The following is a 17,269-nucleotide window of genomic DNA, read 5'->3' on the forward strand; positions in this document are numbered from 1 at the left end:
CATTTAGTCCTTCCCTAAATAATTAAGGAATATTTTAAGAAGGGAAATAAAATTGGGAATAATGTAAGAAGAAAACCATACCTACATTTATCAGCACCTCTGTACATGCATTGTCAATTTCTCATTTTATCCTCAAAACCCAGGACCTTCCTTTTCCCTTCTTATAATAAATCACCCAAAGGGCAACAGAGGTCTTGAAAATTCGGCAATTGCAGGTGGGATGAACCCTCAGGTCTTGCTGATTGAGGCCCTTTGGCTTTTTCTCCTTGTTGCTCTTTCTGATTCTGAAAAATGTGATGAAAACATGTTTGGGTGGAAATGGAAGGAAAATAACAAGCCCCTTTAAAGGTCAATGTCATTTCTTTAAATGTAAAGAAATTACTTGCCAATTACTATAAAATGGCTATATTTAGGAATAGCAAAGGTACAAACGCCAATTTCAGATATTACATTATTTTTTTCATGTTTTTTAATAATTTTAATTCAAAAAGATCCATTTGAAAAAGGATAGGAATGTCTTCAGTTTTTATTTGTTTTGTTTTGTTTTCCTGGTAAAGTAGCTTATCTCCGAACCACTGGACATTTTAAACATTGCCAACCAAATCCTTTGGAACTCCACATGAAGAAAGAAATAAAAAAGCATAAGTTTTAATTAAAAAGACCACCTCACATGTTGGGTGGCTCTTTAAGGGCTTTGTGGAAGCTTGTGGGTCTCCCATGGGGATTTCAGGAAGCCTCTTTAGGCTTCCTGGTGATGTTTTCAAGTGGCCGACACTGGGGGAACGAAAAGGGGTACAATCTTTATCTGTAATTGGTTTAGGAGATTGATCACTAGGGAACCCAAATGGGCTCTCTGGTGCAGGGAGAACCAAAGGGACCTTTGCAAGCCCCTGGCCCTTTGTTTATGAATGTCAACTTTCTGGAATTCAAACAATTTTTTGTCAAAAATCAGGAAGACCCTTTGCCTTAGAAGCCGTCGGGTTTGATGGAAGCACCCCATAACCCCAAAACTGCATTTCATCTGGATTTTAAATCACTGAAAAAGATTAAGCTGCATATATACATACTTTTTCGGGAGAATTTAACACTTAATACAGCAGTGGCACATTTTTTGGATCAAATCCCTTGGATCGTTGTCTCAGTCCTTCAAGGATGTTTTGAAATTCTAAAGGGGAAGGTTGCAATAGCGTGCTCTGTCTTTCCATGCCTCAGAATGATTGACGCTATTCTCAGGATGAGACATATAGTTTCAGATGTGGCTGATTTCCTGCGTTTGTTTTTAATTGGGTTTGTTAAAAGAATGTGGAGGGGAGTGTGATGATAAATTTCTAAAAATAAATAAGCCATGATTATCTCAAAAAAAGTAAAGCATCAGAACACAATCACATGTGCCCCAGATAAAATAGGAACATTCTCCAGAAACAACCAACCGCCTTAGTATTCAAATAATGCATCAGAAAAAAAAAATTGAATGGGATTATGCCAGAGATCAGACACTGAAAGAGAAAAGGAAAAATTTAGAATTTATCAAATAGTGTAGACAGAGGCTGGTCATTCATAGGGTGTGAATTCCAGGCACAGCTGCTAGGATTTGGGTCAAGTCACTCAATCCTTTGAGCTGGTGGCCTCAGGTGTACAAGTAGCAAGAATGAGGGTTTTTTTGGTGTGGTCCCAGGTTGACTGTGAGAATCCAATGTATTTGTTGTGCATGAAGGTCATTAGAATCTAAATCAGTCTTGGGATGTGAGCTATTGGATTTTTAAGTGATTGATTCTGCCCATTGAAGATTTTTGTCTTGGAACTGCCTCAGATTTATAAGAATGCAAGCCATTCACCAATTGATAAATAGTCAAAGGATTTAAACAGACAATTTTCAGATGAAAAAACAAAAATCATTTCTAGTTATATGAAAAAATGCTCTAAATCACTATTGGTCAGAGAAATGCAAATTAAGAGACCTGTCAAGGAAAGATAATGATGTATGTTGAAGGAATAGAGGCGGAAAATGATACATTGTTGATGGAGTCGTGAATTGATCCAGTCATTGTGGAAAGCAATATGGAAGTATGCCTAAAGGGCTATCACAATGTACATAACTTTTGATCCAGCAGTGTCTCTATTGAACCTATATCTCAAAGAGATGATAAAGAAGGGGAAAGGCCTTCCCCATGTGCAAAAATGTTTATAACAGCTTTTTCTGTACTGGATAGAGGATTATGGGGATTGAGAAAGCATCATATCCTTGTATTTCACCTAGTTTTTTGTAGTTTGCTTGCATTTTGTTTTGTTTCTCATTTTTTTTCCCCTTTTGATCTGATTTTTCTTGTGCAGCATAAAAATTGTGGAAGTATGTATAGAAGAATGGTATTTTAACATACATTGGATTACTTGATATATAGAGGAGGGGTTGAGGGAAGGAAGTGAGAAAAAAATTTGGAACACAAGGGATTGCAAGGGTGAATGTTGAAAATGATCTATGCGTATATTTTGAAAATAAATTTTATTTAAAAAAAGAAACAAGGTTTTTCTCTTTTGGCTTTGCAAATAAAAAAAACAAAGTGGAGGAAGGGGAATTAATGTTTGTGTGTGTGTGTGTGTGTGTGTTGGTGTTATTTTACTATTTTTTTTTGGTTGTTTTTTCAACAGAATCAGAGTTGAAATGAAGGACACTACTGAGAAGATGAGCCTTTCTCTGATAGAACTTCATAGGTCACCATCCATCGTCCCTTGACTTCTTGGAAAAATGATGTTACACGAGAGAAAAGTCAAACTGACAAGAAATCTTATGAATGTAACCGGTGTGGAAAGACTTTTAAACAAAAAGAATTCTTATATACATGAGAGAATCCACACGGAAAACCATAATTTAACCACTTGGAAAGGCTTTTTGGGAAAGGGACATCTTACATCAAAGAATCCCATAGGGAGAAACCTTATGATCAACCCTGTGGACAGGCTTTTAGACAAAATACGTCTTATTGTAATCACAGAATCCACAAGGAAAAACCATGATAACCAGTGGGAAAAGGCTTTTAAAACAAAAAAAACCTTCTATCAAAAATCCACACGGGGAAAAACTCATTAACCACTGTGGAAACTTTTGCAGCAAAATATCTTAATGAACATGAACTCCCCAAAAAATAAAATGTAACCAGTTGGGAAAACTTTTAAAAAAGAAACCACAAACATAAAGAATACACACGGGAAAAACATAATTAACCGTTGGAAAACAAAAAAACAAAAATCTTACAACATCAGAAAATAACATTGGGCAAAAAATCTCATAATTATAACCATTTGGAAAAACAACAAAGGGATCTGTAACATCAAAAACACTGGAAAACTTTATGAATGTAACCATTGGAAGGTTTTAAAGACAACGATATCTTTTAGACATGAAAAATCCACAGGGAGAGAAACTAAGATTAACCATGTGGAAAGGCTTTTAGAAGGAAGGGAAATCTTACTGAACATCAGAGAATACACACTGGAGAAAAACCTTATGAATGTAACCAGTGTGGAAAGGGTTTCAGCAACAAGAGGGATCATAATGTACATCATAGAATCCACACTGGAGAGAAACCTTATGAATGTAACCAGTGTGGAAAGGCTTTTATCAGCAAGGGATCTCTTAGGAGACATGAGAGAATCCACACTGGAGAGAAACCTTATGAATGTAACCAGTGTGGAAAAGCTTTTACAAGCAAGGGAAATCTTACTATACATGAGAGTATCCACACTGGAGAGAAACCTTATGAATGTAACCAGTGTGGAAAGGCTTTTAGATGGAAGGGAGATCTTACTGTACATCAGAGAATCCACAGTGTGGAGAAACCTTATGATTGTAACCACTGTGGAAAGGCTTTTGGGAACAAGAGGGATTGTACTATACATCAGAGAATACATATTGGACAGAAATCTCATGTTTGTAAATACTGTGGAAAAGGGTTTTTTACAAAGATATTATTAACATGAAGAACCCCAAAGGAGCAATCATGAATTAACCACTTGGAAAAAACTTTTAAACAAAAAGGGAACTCTTACAAACATGAAAAATCCACACTGGAGAAAACCTTATGAATTAACCATGTGGAAAACTTTACTAGAAAAATTCTTATTTACATCAGAAATCCACTGGGAAAACCTTATGAATTACCATGTGAAGGGTTTAGAAGAAAGGAGCTGTTATTGAACATAAGAATCACACTGGAAAACCTTATAATTAGCCAGTGTGGAAATGGTTTTAAGAAAGAAATCTTGTTACCGAGAGAATCCACACTGGAAAGAAAACTAGAATTAACCAGTGGGAAAAACCTATAGATCAAGGGAGTTTTCGGACTCAGAAAACACTCTGGAGAAAACCTTAAATTTAACCATTGGGTTTTGAAACCAAACAAAAACTTCCATCCGGAGACCCAGTGGAAAAAATCTTAAAATAACAGGTAAAAATTAGAAAGAAATTCTTATTAAGCATGAGAAAATCACATTGGAAACAACCTTATAAATTAACCACTTTACAATTTTTTTAAAACAAGGAAAATCTTATTAACATGAAGAAACCCAAGGAAAAATTTTGTTCAACCATTGGGAAAACTTTATTCAAAAAAGTTTTTATCCTTAAAAAACCCATTGAAAACAACATAATTAAACCAATGTAAACTTTTAATTCAAGAACTTTATGGACATCAGAAATCCACACTGGAGGAAAATCTTATTAAATTAAAATATGGAAATTTTAGAAAAATCATTTTCTTCCAATTTGTGAAAAATTTAAATTTAAAGAAAGGAGGGAAAAATAATTTGGAAGAACACTGGGAAAGGGATCATCTACAGGCTAGGGATCATCCAAATCACCCAATCCCTTTTAGAAAGGTCTTTCTTCTTAGGACTTTCGCTTTCTTCTCATTAAATTTTCAGTTTCATGGACCTTTATCCCCTCTCTTTTTCTCACAAATTTTAAAACTTTACTTTCTTCTAGAATCTCTACTTTTATTAAATTGACCCTCACCATTTCTGCCCCACAAGGAAAATACTGATATATTTAGCAATTTGGGAAACACCTTGTTGGTTTAAATTTCCAATAAATTTCAAAACAATATGGAACTATCCCAGACAATCACACTTCAACCCATTGGCTTCTAACTCCTTTTCCCAAAAAGTTATAAAAAGAAACCCCTTCCATTCAAAAATTTTTAAACACCTTTTCTTAGTGGTCTATGGGTATTAAAAAAGCATAATCTATATTTCACCTATTTTTTTTTTTTTGGATTTGCATTTTTTTCTTTTCATTTTCCCCTTTTTTTATCATTTTTTTCTTTGTACATAAAAAATTGTGGAATATATTGAAAAATTACATTTTTTAACATACATTGGATTCTTCTATATAAAAGGGTCGGGGGAAAACAAGGAAAAATTTAAAAAAAAATTTAAAAGAATATTTAAACAAATCTATATATTTTCAAATAAAAATTTATTTTTAAAAAACAAATTTTTTCTCTTTTCTTTCAAATAAAAAAAACAATTTTTTCATTTGATAGGACGGATAATATATTCCTATATGTCTATTACTTTGTTGTTTTTTTCACAAATTCAAATTGAAAAAAAGGAAACTACAGAAAAAAAACCTTTTGTTTAGAACTTACAGGCCACCATCCATATTCATTCACTTCACTTGGAAAATCGTTTAAAAAGGAAATCAAACTGACAAGAAACCTTATAATGTAACCCGGTGTGGAAAGTGTTTTTTAGACAAAATTTTTTATTAGACAGGAGAATCCACAGAGAGAAACCTTATGAATGTGGGGAAAAACTTTCTCGGGTTGTTGAATCCACCCTTATGAATGTAACCTATGGGGAGACTTTTAGATTTAAGAGAAGTCTTTATGGAGAGATAAAATAAGAAAATCCACACTGGACAGAAATCTTATGTAAGTAATTGTTGTGTTCTCTTCTTTTTTATAATATATGATTCTCTCTGTGAGCAGGTTTCCTGTGTAGGTTTTCTGGAGGCAGCCTTAGTTTCAGTTCAGAGTAATAATCACTCCAAATGCAGCCAGGTATTAAATGTTCAAATCTTCTCTGCCAGCTTCTGCCTCTAGCTCAACTCTGACTCGTGGCAATCTCTGAATATGACGCTGAAGCTCTTTTTCTCTTTTAAGTGTAAACTCAAAAGTTGTTTCCTCTGAGAGTGGGATTATGGGAGATGTGAATTTGGATATCTCATACTGAACCGTGGAATCTCCCAAATTTGTGAACTCTGAAAGGTGTTAACTTCAGCATTGTTTCTATCAATTCTAGTGACTTAACACCTTGTAAGGATTTGCTCTAATGTATGAACAAATAAGCATTGTATCAATTCCATTGAGTTAACACTAGGATTCTAACAAGTAATGAATATGGAAAGGGTTTTGTAGAAAAATCTGATTGCTTCTTGCCAGATTTGTGAAGAAATGTAAAGGCATTAAAACAAGTAGGAAAATGAAATTGGTAGAGAACACTGGGAGAGATCAGCCTACAGAAGTCAGCCAGATTCCTTGTATGAGAAGGTCTTTCTTCTTATGATTTGTAAGACTTTGGACTTTTAAACTGAATTGTTCAATGTAACCGCTACTGGCTTTGGAGTCAGAAACCATCGGTTTTTTTTGTTTTGTATTGTTTTTGTACAGGTGATCTCTGAATTCTTTTCTTTGTAATTTCAGTTTTTCTCTGTTTACAAGTTCTGCCCAGTTCTCTTGAATTGTTTTCTTCATCCTTGAGTCCATTTTCCCTCCAGGTATGAGATTCTGGGAGATCCATGGTCCTTAGCGTGTCTGTGTGCTTCCTGTCTTAGAACAACATGCACTTTATTTCAGCAAAGGGCCAAGTTTTTGAACGTTCTTGTTTTTTACTTCACTTCCTCTAGGCTGCCCTTTCCTTTTTGAGTATTTCCAGTCCCTCACTATTCTTTCTTTCTTTTTTTTCTTTTCTTTCAGGAGGTTTGACATGGCAGATCCTAAGATTTCTATTCACTTGCCCTGGCCATTTTGTAAATGTTTCATCTTTAGAACGTGCGATAAGTAAGTCTTACTTCTAGTTTCCTCAAGGAGTAGTTCATCTCTTCTGCTTTCATCTCTGTCAACATTTTTTCATTCCCCCTTTCCCTTTAAATTCTCTTGTAGATTCCCCTTGTTCTCTTGCCCTTTAGCTAGTCCAGTTCATTGGTTTTTAGATTTCCTCCATTTTTCTTCCCCTTCCCCATAAGGATTGGTCTCTTCCTCACTCTCCCTCTTCCCTTTCTGCCTTGCCTAGATTCTCATGCTCTGTTCCATTTCCCCTTTCTTCCTGTGGTCTTTCTCTATATACTTCCTAGAGTCAAAGCCCCCAAGGTGTGACCCTTCTGAGCTCTGCCCTGTAGGTCATTTCTGCCATTGCTTCTAGGCCAGTCCCACAGATTCCTCCTTTCCATGGTGTCTTCCTTTCAGAATACTGTGGGTCACTGCAGGGTCAGAGAGAATAGAATGCTGCTCCATTGTGGGGAATTTTGCCCCCTGATATTTACCCCCTCTTTCTCCCTTTAATTTTCTTCAGCATTCTCCTAGAAATCCCAACCCTGACTTCATGGTCTCCTGTCCCTCCCAGTGCTAGTTCCCCCTTTAACTCAAAGCCAAGTAGCCTTTTTGATGAGGGTGGTGGGTGGTGAAGGAGAGGCGGGGCAGGGATGGGTGTGGTATCCTCTTTCTCCAAGGCACCAAGCCTAGGCCTGGCTGGTAGAGAAGGAAATTTTCTTACTAAAAGGCTGTGATAAAAAGGCTTTTATTGTTAGAAAGGCCCCAAGATGGCCCTCTTGGGGATAATATCATTCTCAAGAGAGAATTGATTTTGCAAAGAGACATTTTCTGAAGGCCTACTTTATACACAAATAGAACAATAAAACAGAATAGGCAAGGCCACTCAAGTTTGTATATGAAAAGGTACATTCTCTGGATATTCTTCCTGGTTCCAGAGGGTGTGGGACCTTTTAGGTTTGTATGTGAAAAGAGTCATTCTCTGGAAATTCTTCCTTGTTGCAGAGAATGTAAGTCCATTTAAGCTTGTATAACTTTTTGTTGGTGATTTTACATAACTTTACAGGGCTGTTCTTCCCCCTCAAACAATGAGCACAAATCCTTTTTTTCTTTTTTTTTTTTTTTTTATTTTAATAGACTTTTATTTATAGGTTATATGTATGGGTAACTTTACAGCATTGACAATTGCCAAACCTGTTGTTCCAATTTTTCCCCTCTTTCCCCCCCCCCCCTCCCAGATGGCAGGATAACCAGTAGATGTTACATATATTAAAATATAAATTAGATACACAATAAGTATACATGACCAAACCTTATTTTGCTGTACAAAAGTCAGACTCTGAAATATTGTATAATTAGCTGGTGAAGGAAATCAAAAATGCAGGCAGGCAAAATAAGGGTTGGGAATTCAATGTAATGGTTCTTAGTCATCTCCCAGGTTCTTTACTGGGGGTAACTGGTTCAGTTCTTCTGCTCCATTAAAATGATTTGGTTCATCTCATTGCTGAGGATGGCCAGGTCCATCAGAATTATATCTATATTTTGTTAAGTTATAATGATTTCCTGGCCCTGCTCATTTCCTCAGCATCAGTTCGTGTAAGTCTCTCCAGGCCTTTCTGAAATCCTCCTGATGGTCATTTCTTGAACAATAATATTCCCTAATATTCATATCCAAATTTATTCAGCCATTCTCAATTGATGGGCATCCCTCGTTTCAGTTTCTAATACCGGACTGCCACAAACATTCATGCACATACAGGCCGCTTTCCCTTCTTTATGATCTCTTTGGGGTATAAGCCCAATAGTAACACTGCTGGATCAAAGGGTATGCACAGTTTGTTTGTTTTTTTTTTTGTTTGTTTGTTTGTTTGTTTTATTTAATAGCCTTTTATTTACAGGATATATACATGGGTAACTTTACAGCATTAACAATTGCCAAACCCTTTTCAATTTTCCCTCTTACCCCCCACCCCCTCCCTAAATGGCAGGATAATAGATGTTAAATATATTAAAATATAACTTAGATACACAATAATTAATGAAAAACATTATTTTGCTGTTAAAAAGAATCAGACCTGAATTATTGTACAATTAGCTTGTGAAGGAAATCAAAAATGCAGGTTCATAAATATAGGGATTGGGAATTCAATGTAATGGTTTTAGTCATCTCCCAGAGTTCTTTTTCTGGGTATATAGTTCAGTTCATTACTGCTCCATTAGAAAATTTGGTTGATCTGTTTGAGGATGGCCTGTCCATCAGAACTGGTTCATCTAAATTATTGTTGAAGTATATTTTCCAATTTCCTCATTTCCTCAGCATCAGTTATTGTAAGTCTCCCAGCCTTTCTAAATCATCCTGTTGGTCATTTCTTGAACAGTAATATTCCATAATTTTCTTACCACAATTTATTCAGCCATTCTCAACTGATGGACATCCATTCAGTTTCCGTTCTAACCACTACAAAGGGCTGCCACAAACATTCGTGCACATAAATCCCTTTCCCTTCTTTATAATCTCTTTGGGATATAATCCCAGTAGTAACACTTGGATCAAAGGTATCACGTTTGATAACTTTTTTGGGCAATTCCAAACTTCTCAGAATATAAATTCACAATTCTCCAATTATGTATCAGTTCCCTTTACCTTTCCTTCATTCTAGATCTGATAAATGTGTGGTATCTCAGAGTTGTCTTAACTTGTATTTCTCTGATTAATAATGACTTGGAGCATCTTTTCATATGGCTAGAAATAGTTTCAATTTCTTCATCTGAGAATTATCTGGTATTCTTTGACCATTTATCAATTGGAGAAAGGCTGGATTTCTTATAATTTAGAGTCAATTAATGAGCACAAATTCTTTTGGAAAAGGGTCAGAGATCTCAGATCTTCTGTAGCTACTTCCTGCTGGAAATGGCCATAGAGGTCACCCTAACAGGTTGGGGGACTGGGGTGTGTAGGAGAAAGCCAGATCTGGCGCCCCAGGGGGCCCAGTGGTGGGTTCCCATCCTTGTCTCAGGATCTCCAGGTTGTAAGAGAACCTGGGAGTTTGCAGCTCTGAGCCTAGAGACAACAAATCTCAAGAGCAATGTGAAAATACAGGGACCAAATATGAGCAAAGGGATAATAATCAGAAGAGGATTTAGTATAGGGGCCAGTAGGAACCAAATCCAGGAATTCCACCCAGAGGGGAACTGGGGAGGTGCAAGAAACTGCTGTAAAAAAGCAATAAATTCCTAAGTTGTTCAGAAATGAAAAAATACAGAAATGAAAGCTGCAATGTGGATTACACAAAGAGCATAAGGAGGTCAGGGTAGAAATTTCAAGTTAGAAATAATCATGTGACAAATTCACAAAGGCAATTCTTTTCTGGAAAGGTGGGTTTATTTAGGAGAAGGTGTTACGGAGAAAATGAAGAGAAAAATAAGAATGATTAATATTGTTTTTAGGATGAGACATATATTTTCTACCATGCAAAATATGAAATAATTCTGTAAGCATAATAGGGTTGCCCAGGAAAAAAAATTTGAAAGACTCCATTAAAGAATATGGTGGATTATTCCTTTAACTGACAGCCTATAAACTTAAAGGAGTTTAGCAAACTAACAAGAGTTACTTATAGTTAGCTATTCTATATATATATATATATATATATATATATATATATATATATATATATATATATATATATTTTTAAAATATATAAATAAACAAAAGTCATCCCTAAATTAAACAATATGAAGGGGGTAGGTCCCTGTTTTGTTCTAAAAAGTACATAGCAAAGACCTTGATGATCAAGCACAGCTTTTTTTGTTTGTTCAAATTTTATTAAAGCTTTTTATTTACAAAACATGCATGGGTCATTTTTTCAGCACTGACCCTTGCAAAACTTTCTGTTTCAAAATTTTCCCTCCTACTCCACCAGATAGGAAGTAGTCTAATACATGTTAAATATGGTAAAATATATGCTAAATCATATATATATATATATATATATATATATATATATGTACAGTCATCTTGGTGGACAAGAAAAATTGGGTAAAGAAGGAAAAAAACTGAGAAAACAAAATGCAAGCAAACATCAACAGCAAAAGTGAAGATGCTATATTGTGGTCCACATTCACTTCCCACTGTCCTTTGGATATAGATGACTGTCTTCATCACTGAACAATTGGAACTGGTTTAAATCATTTCATTGTTGAAGAGAGCCTCATCCATCAGAACTGATCATCAAATAGTCTTGTTGTGGCCATGTATAATGACGTTCTTGTTCTGCTCATTTCACTCAGCATCAGTTTATATACGTCTCTCCAGGCCTCTATGAAATCAAACTGTTGGCCGTTTCTTACAGAATAATATTTCATAACATTTATATACCATAACTTATTCAGCCATTCTCCATTGATGGAGTCCACTAGTCACTTCAGAAAGGGCTGCCATAACTATTTTTGCACATGTGTCCCTTTCCATTCTTCAAGATCTCTTTGGGATATAAGTCCAATAGAAACACTGCTGGGTCAAAGGGTATGCACAATTTTATACCTTTTTGAGCATAGTTCCATATTGTTCTCCAGAACGATTGAATAACATTCATAGCTCCACCAATAATGTATGTGTTCCAATTTTCCCACATCCCCTCCTATAATCTTCATTATCTTTTCCTAGCATCTTAGCCAGTCTGACAAGTATGTACTGGTACCTCAGAGTTGTCTAATTTGCATTTCTCTGATCAATAGTGATTTGGAACACCTTTTAATGTGACTAGAAATACTTTCAATTTCTTCATTTGAAAACTGTCTCTTCATATCCTTTAACCCTTTATTAATTGGAGAATGGCTTCAAGTCTTATAAATTCGAGTCAATTCTGTATATAGTTTAGAAATGAGGCCTTTATCCAAACCCTTGAATGTAAAAATGTTTTCCCAGTTTACTGCTTCCCTTTTAATCTTGTCTGCATTAGTTTTGTTTGTCCAAAAACTTGATATAATCAGAATTATCCATTTTTCAATAATGACCTCTAGTTCTTCTTTGGACAAAAACTCCTTCCTCCTTCACAGATCTGAGAGGTAAACTATCCTATGTTCTTCTCATTTGTTTATAATATTCTTTAGGTCTGGATCATGAATTCATTTCAACCTTATCTTGGTATATGGTGTTAAATGTGGGCTGATGCCAAGTTTCTGCCATGCTTGTTTCCAATTTTCCCAGACATTTTTGTCAAATAGTGAATTCTTATCCCAAAAGCTGAGTTCTTTGGGTTTGTGAAACACCAGACCACTATAATCTTTGACTATTTTGTCCTGTGAACCTAACCTTTTCCATTGATCAATTATTCTATTTCTTAGCCAGTATCTAATGGTTTTAATGTCTCCTACATTTTAATAGAGTGTTAGACCTGGTACACCTAGGCCACCTTCCTTTATTTTTTTGTTTTTTTGGGTTTTTTTCCTATTAATTCTCTTGAAATTCTTGAACTTTTGTTTTCCAGATGAATTTTGTTGCAATTTTCTTAGGTCACTAAAATAGTTTCTTGGACGTTTGATTGTCATAGCACTAAATAAATTAATTTAGGTAGTATTGTCTTCTTTATGACATTCACTCAACCTATCCTGAGGTTCGCTGAGGCCCCCCCTTTGTCTATCAGTGCAGATGAACCCAGAGTTTCTTTGGATGTAGCAGGTAAGCTCATTGAGTTTCTTTTCTATTTGAGGGCCTCTTTTTTGGTCCTGCTATGGCACTCTGGTTCCACTCACCACCACCCCCCCCAATAAGATAATAGGGATTGAGGGGAACCTCCAGAACTGCTTGGAAACTCTCCCCGTGCCTTGCTGTTTCAGGGACTTATTGTTTCCACATTCCTTTTTAATTATTCCTTCCTGTCCCATTCCTTTATTGGGGTGAGACTTGATGGTGAAGCTGGGGGCCCAATTCTCTCTGCTCAAACCTCCAAGTGATATTTTTCTGCTCCTTTCCAAGCCCCCCCACATTCCCTGTGAAATCTGGGAGGGCATTGACCCCTCCTCTGTTTGGGACCAGGGTATCCCGGCAAGGGTGACACAGGTACCCCAGACCCCATTAAGCTGCGGGATCCTAGAGTATTTCCTCGAAGGCGCCAATATCCAATTAAGCAGGCAGAAAGGATAGGGTTACTCTGATTGACAAGTTCCTAATTCGCTGCCATTCTCCCTGTAACACTCTGATTCCTTCTGTTAGAAAAGCGACCAGAGAATACCGCATGGTACAGGATCTCAGGGTGATTAATAAAGCGGTCATTCCGATCCATCCCCTGGTGCCTAATTCATATAGATCCTCACCCAGATGCCTGGGAATACTCAATGGTTCTCCCCCCTGGATCTAAAAGATGCCTTTTGCTGCATTCCTTTACCTACAGACTCCCAGTTTCTCTTTGCCTTTGAATGGGCTAAACTAGGGGAAGCACCCCTAACATTAAGAGGGAATGGTTATAACCTGAGGAAGAGTAACTGAATAGGACAGTTAGGGAAAGTGGGTCAGTCATTAAAAGGGAATTGTGGCTCAACACTCTCAGGCCCTTCTGTCCACCGAGAACTACATTCTCTCAGTGCAAAATTCCATTTTCCAATAGATCTGCCACTATAGAAGTCAGTCTCTTGGTAAACTGATTTCTATCTAACAATAAACTTTCATTTTGCAACTAGTAATTTGAGAATGAGTGAATTCTTTCACTCCTAGAACCTGTGGCCAATTTAAAGGGGATTCTTAGCAACTCTAAGTGGCGATAAGAAATTATAGCCACTAACCTCTAGACCACCAAGAATCTAAACCATTCAAACCTCATCAGAATATTGTAGCTAAATTCCAGAATTTTTAGGTCAAGTAGAAAACGCTGCAAGGAGCCAGGAAGAAATAGTTCAAATATTGAGGACTCACAGTCCAGATTACCCAGGTTTTGGCAATTTCCACATGAAAAGAAGGAAGAACCTGGATTGTGACATTGTGGAAAATAAAGTAGCTTGCTCTACAGCCAAGAATCAACTGCCATTGACCATCACCTCTTAGGGAAATGTAAAGGACTGAAAGTCTGAGTTGATGCACTGGAGTTGGACAGCTGAGCACTTAAGGTTAATTACCAATTGGACAATACTCTATTAGCATATGCTTGGAAACCGGCTCTTCCCACTATTCTGTGCTGTCTCACTCTGTTGGTGTATACAGAGAATTGTAGGAGGGATTAGGGGTGGAGTAAGACAAGCCAGAGTCACTTTGGCAGTAGAGGAAGAGGAAGGAAAGTGGTGGAGATCCTGGGTCCATCCAATTCATGTCTACCCTTAAGATCAAGAATAAAGACCAAGGACTTTTGCTTATCCTGACTCCAGCTGATTCTAAGGCATCTCAAGGATGCTCACTTGGTCCTCACATGGAAACACTATCCATTACCTTTCAGGGAAAAGAGCGATATTTAATGAAATATGGCATTTTCAGTCACTTGTGATGAAAAGACCAGAGCTGAAAGTTTGATTTGGAAATACGAGCCTCAAGAGAAGCATAAAAAGACAAATGGGAAAGGGGAAAAAATGTTATTTGAACATTAAATTGTTTATATTCTTATGTGGGAAAATGACATTTGTAACCCATGACTCTTGAGAATTAGGGGAGTTAGAAGGCGCATTCCTAGACAGAAAGGGTGGGTCTAAGTTGAGTTTGATGTGATGGTATAAAAAAGAAATTGAGGGGCAGAAACAGGATTCTATAGGTAGAATAGCAATGGGGAGGTTAAATGGAGTAAAATATAGCACAAAAGAACCGTTGTACCCTGTTTCCCCGATAATAAGACACTGTCTTAATTTTTTTTTTTTTTTGGACAGAAAAACACCAGAGGGCTTATTTTCGGGAGAGGGCTTATTTTAATGAACACTGACAGCACAACCAAGGCCTTTGCTCTCCTGTCAGCAATCCATTAACCAATGAGGATCTCCAAGTCAGGATATAAGGGTTGCGACCTGATCCAGACCTGTGCTTTTCCTTTCCTCATCCACCTGTTGATTGAGGTTTATAATCTGCTTTCCATTTCTGACCATTCAAGATCCAAAAGTTTTTCTTTACAGAAAACTGCAAGATTCTTACCATGTGACTCCTAAATTGTTCTTGTACCCAACAGTATAGCTCTTCCTTTTTTGTACTCATGTAGGTAAAACAGACAGAATAATTAATTATGACCATCAGTCCTTCTTTTCACTCATCATGCCCCTCAATAATATTTTAACCCCATCATGCTCTAGTGCTCCTTCTATGCTCCATGATGCCTCCTGAGTTCTTCTTTTATCCTCCATCATGCCCCCTCACTCCCGCTTATATACTGGGTTTTTATGTTGTCCTGCCTCAGCTCTCGCCTCCGGCACTGCTCTCAATGGCGCCAGCAAGCAAATCACTGGGGAAGAACAGGATGACGAGCTCACCGCTGCAGCTCTGGGGAGGTTGGGGGGGGGAAAGGGTGGATACAGAGGGCACCGTAATGTACCGTGTAGCGCAGGGGATCACCTTCACTACAGTAGCAATATCAATAGGGCTTATTTTCGGGGGAGGGCTTATTTTCAGGATAGGTCTTATTATCGGGGAAACACGGTAGTAGCAGGAAGGAAGGGAGGGGGATGAGCATTGTTTAAGTCATGGGATTCGGTTTGAAGAGAATAACACACACACTTAGTTTGGTAGAGAAATGTGCCTTGCCCCATAGGAAGGTAGGAAGGGAAAGAGGAAAACAAAGGGAAGAGGAAAGGCTGATGAAAGGGAGGGAAATTAGCAACATTTCATACCTGAGGAGTTTCCCCAACTCTCAATACCAAAAAATTGGAAAGTAATAAAGTATATGATAGTTTTTAATAAAATAAAATCACTCCCAGTCAAATGAAATCAATTCAGGTGAATAGTTCCAAATTATGTTACATAGAGAAGCACTCCATGTATCACTTTCATTGCCCGGACTGGTGGAATTCAGTGACCAGCGTAGCGGGAGGTAGGTCCAGTTCCCTTTTTGTTTCTTATCCTGACTTTGCTAAGCAGTTCACCCTCGTGAAATTGTAAGCTCGGTTTGGAATCTAGTCCGTTTTCCTGCACTTGGCAAAATTCACCCTTATCTTAATAGTTATATGTCCAGCCCTCACTCAGCATTCACCAATCTCGGCCCAGTCACCTGACAGGTGGACACCTTTCTGGCAAAGGTATTTAAAGGGTAAGTGGGGGGGATGACTCATCAACACTCCTTCCCTGCACAGCTTAGACTCGACTTAACTCCATTTCTGCACTTTGTTTCTTCCTTTCCAGAGAGGGACAACAAGTCCAGAAATAAGCTCCACGTTTATAAGAGAAGGGAGGGAGCTCCTGGGAGGATTTGAAGGAAACAAATCAGAGGCGGAGCAGAGAGGGAAAGGGGCGTGGAGGGAGTGGGGCAGCCTGGAGGGGTGGAGGTGGGGGAGATCCGGCGGGGGGGGCCTGTAGTCCTGGCCCTGCAAGGCCTCCTGCTCCTGGGGGCTGGACAGGGCGGGCTAGGAGGGACCAGAAGGCCGCAGAGGGTTGTCGGAGCTTCCTGCCCTTCGCCCTCCTCCCTTCCCTCGAACCCTGATGAGTTTGTCTTCGGAAGCCAGAACCTGGTGCGTTTCCCAGGTGGTCAGGCCAGCGTCCCGCACTTGCTGGCGGCCCGCTGGCCCGGCCCCGAGGCTCCTCCTCCTGACCTCGTGAGGGTGTCCTCCGGGTCTGCCGGGCCCCCATAACTCGCTGTGGATGGCTCCCACTTCCTCTTCCCTTGCCCCATTGAAGACTTTCCCGAAGTAAGCCCAGGTCCGGTCTCAGCCTTCTCCAGGGCCGGACCCAGGCCCTCCTGTCCACCTCTTGCTCACTGATTTAGATCTAGACCAGTCCGTTGGGTCCTCAGAGACCCCCCTTCCTACGGCCAGGAGCGCCACGGACCCGAGACCAAAGCGCCTTCCCGGCCCTTAAGTGAACCCTCCTTAGGGCTGGTTCCGTCGGTCCCAGACTTGCGCTCCTTGTCTGCACTTTCCTTTGGGGCCCCAGCCCGACTCCACCAGGGCGTCCCCAGGGCCTCCCCGCTCCTAGGCAAACCTGGACCGGGCTTCCTGCTTTCCGGGGTCAGCTGTTCCTTAGGAGGCCCTGGTGGAAACTAGGCAATGGATCTGTTCCGAAGCAGGTGTGCTAAGGCTGGAGGCTGCCAGGCCCAGTGGCCCTTTTGCCC

At 38.6% G+C, this 17,269-nt stretch overlaps 2 protein-coding genes across 2 annotated transcripts in view; both read left to right on the forward strand.

The window, feature by feature from the left end:
* LOC111718933 (zinc finger protein 300-like) overlaps positions 1 to 17,269 on the forward strand; it is a 177,555-nt gene that overhangs the window by 142,663 nt on the left and 17,623 nt on the right. The gene's annotated exons all lie outside the window — the stretch shown is intronic.
* The window catches only part of LOC111718848 (zinc finger protein 883-like), a 117,348-nt gene that overhangs the window by 99,803 nt on the left and 276 nt on the right, over positions 1 to 17,269 (forward strand). The window contains exons 6-7 of the mRNA XM_031949411.1: positions 15,407 to 15,497; positions 16,925 to 17,165. Of these exons, the coding sequence (XP_031805271.1) occupies positions 15,407 to 15,497; positions 16,925 to 17,165 (332 nt within the window). The remainder of the gene's footprint in view (positions 1 to 15,406; positions 15,498 to 16,924; positions 17,166 to 17,269) is intronic.

This window comes from Sarcophilus harrisii, chromosome 2, assembly GCF_902635505.1.
Source record: "Sarcophilus harrisii chromosome 2, mSarHar1.11, whole genome shotgun sequence".
NCBI lineage: Eukaryota > Metazoa > Chordata > Mammalia > Dasyuromorphia > Dasyuridae > Sarcophilus > Sarcophilus harrisii.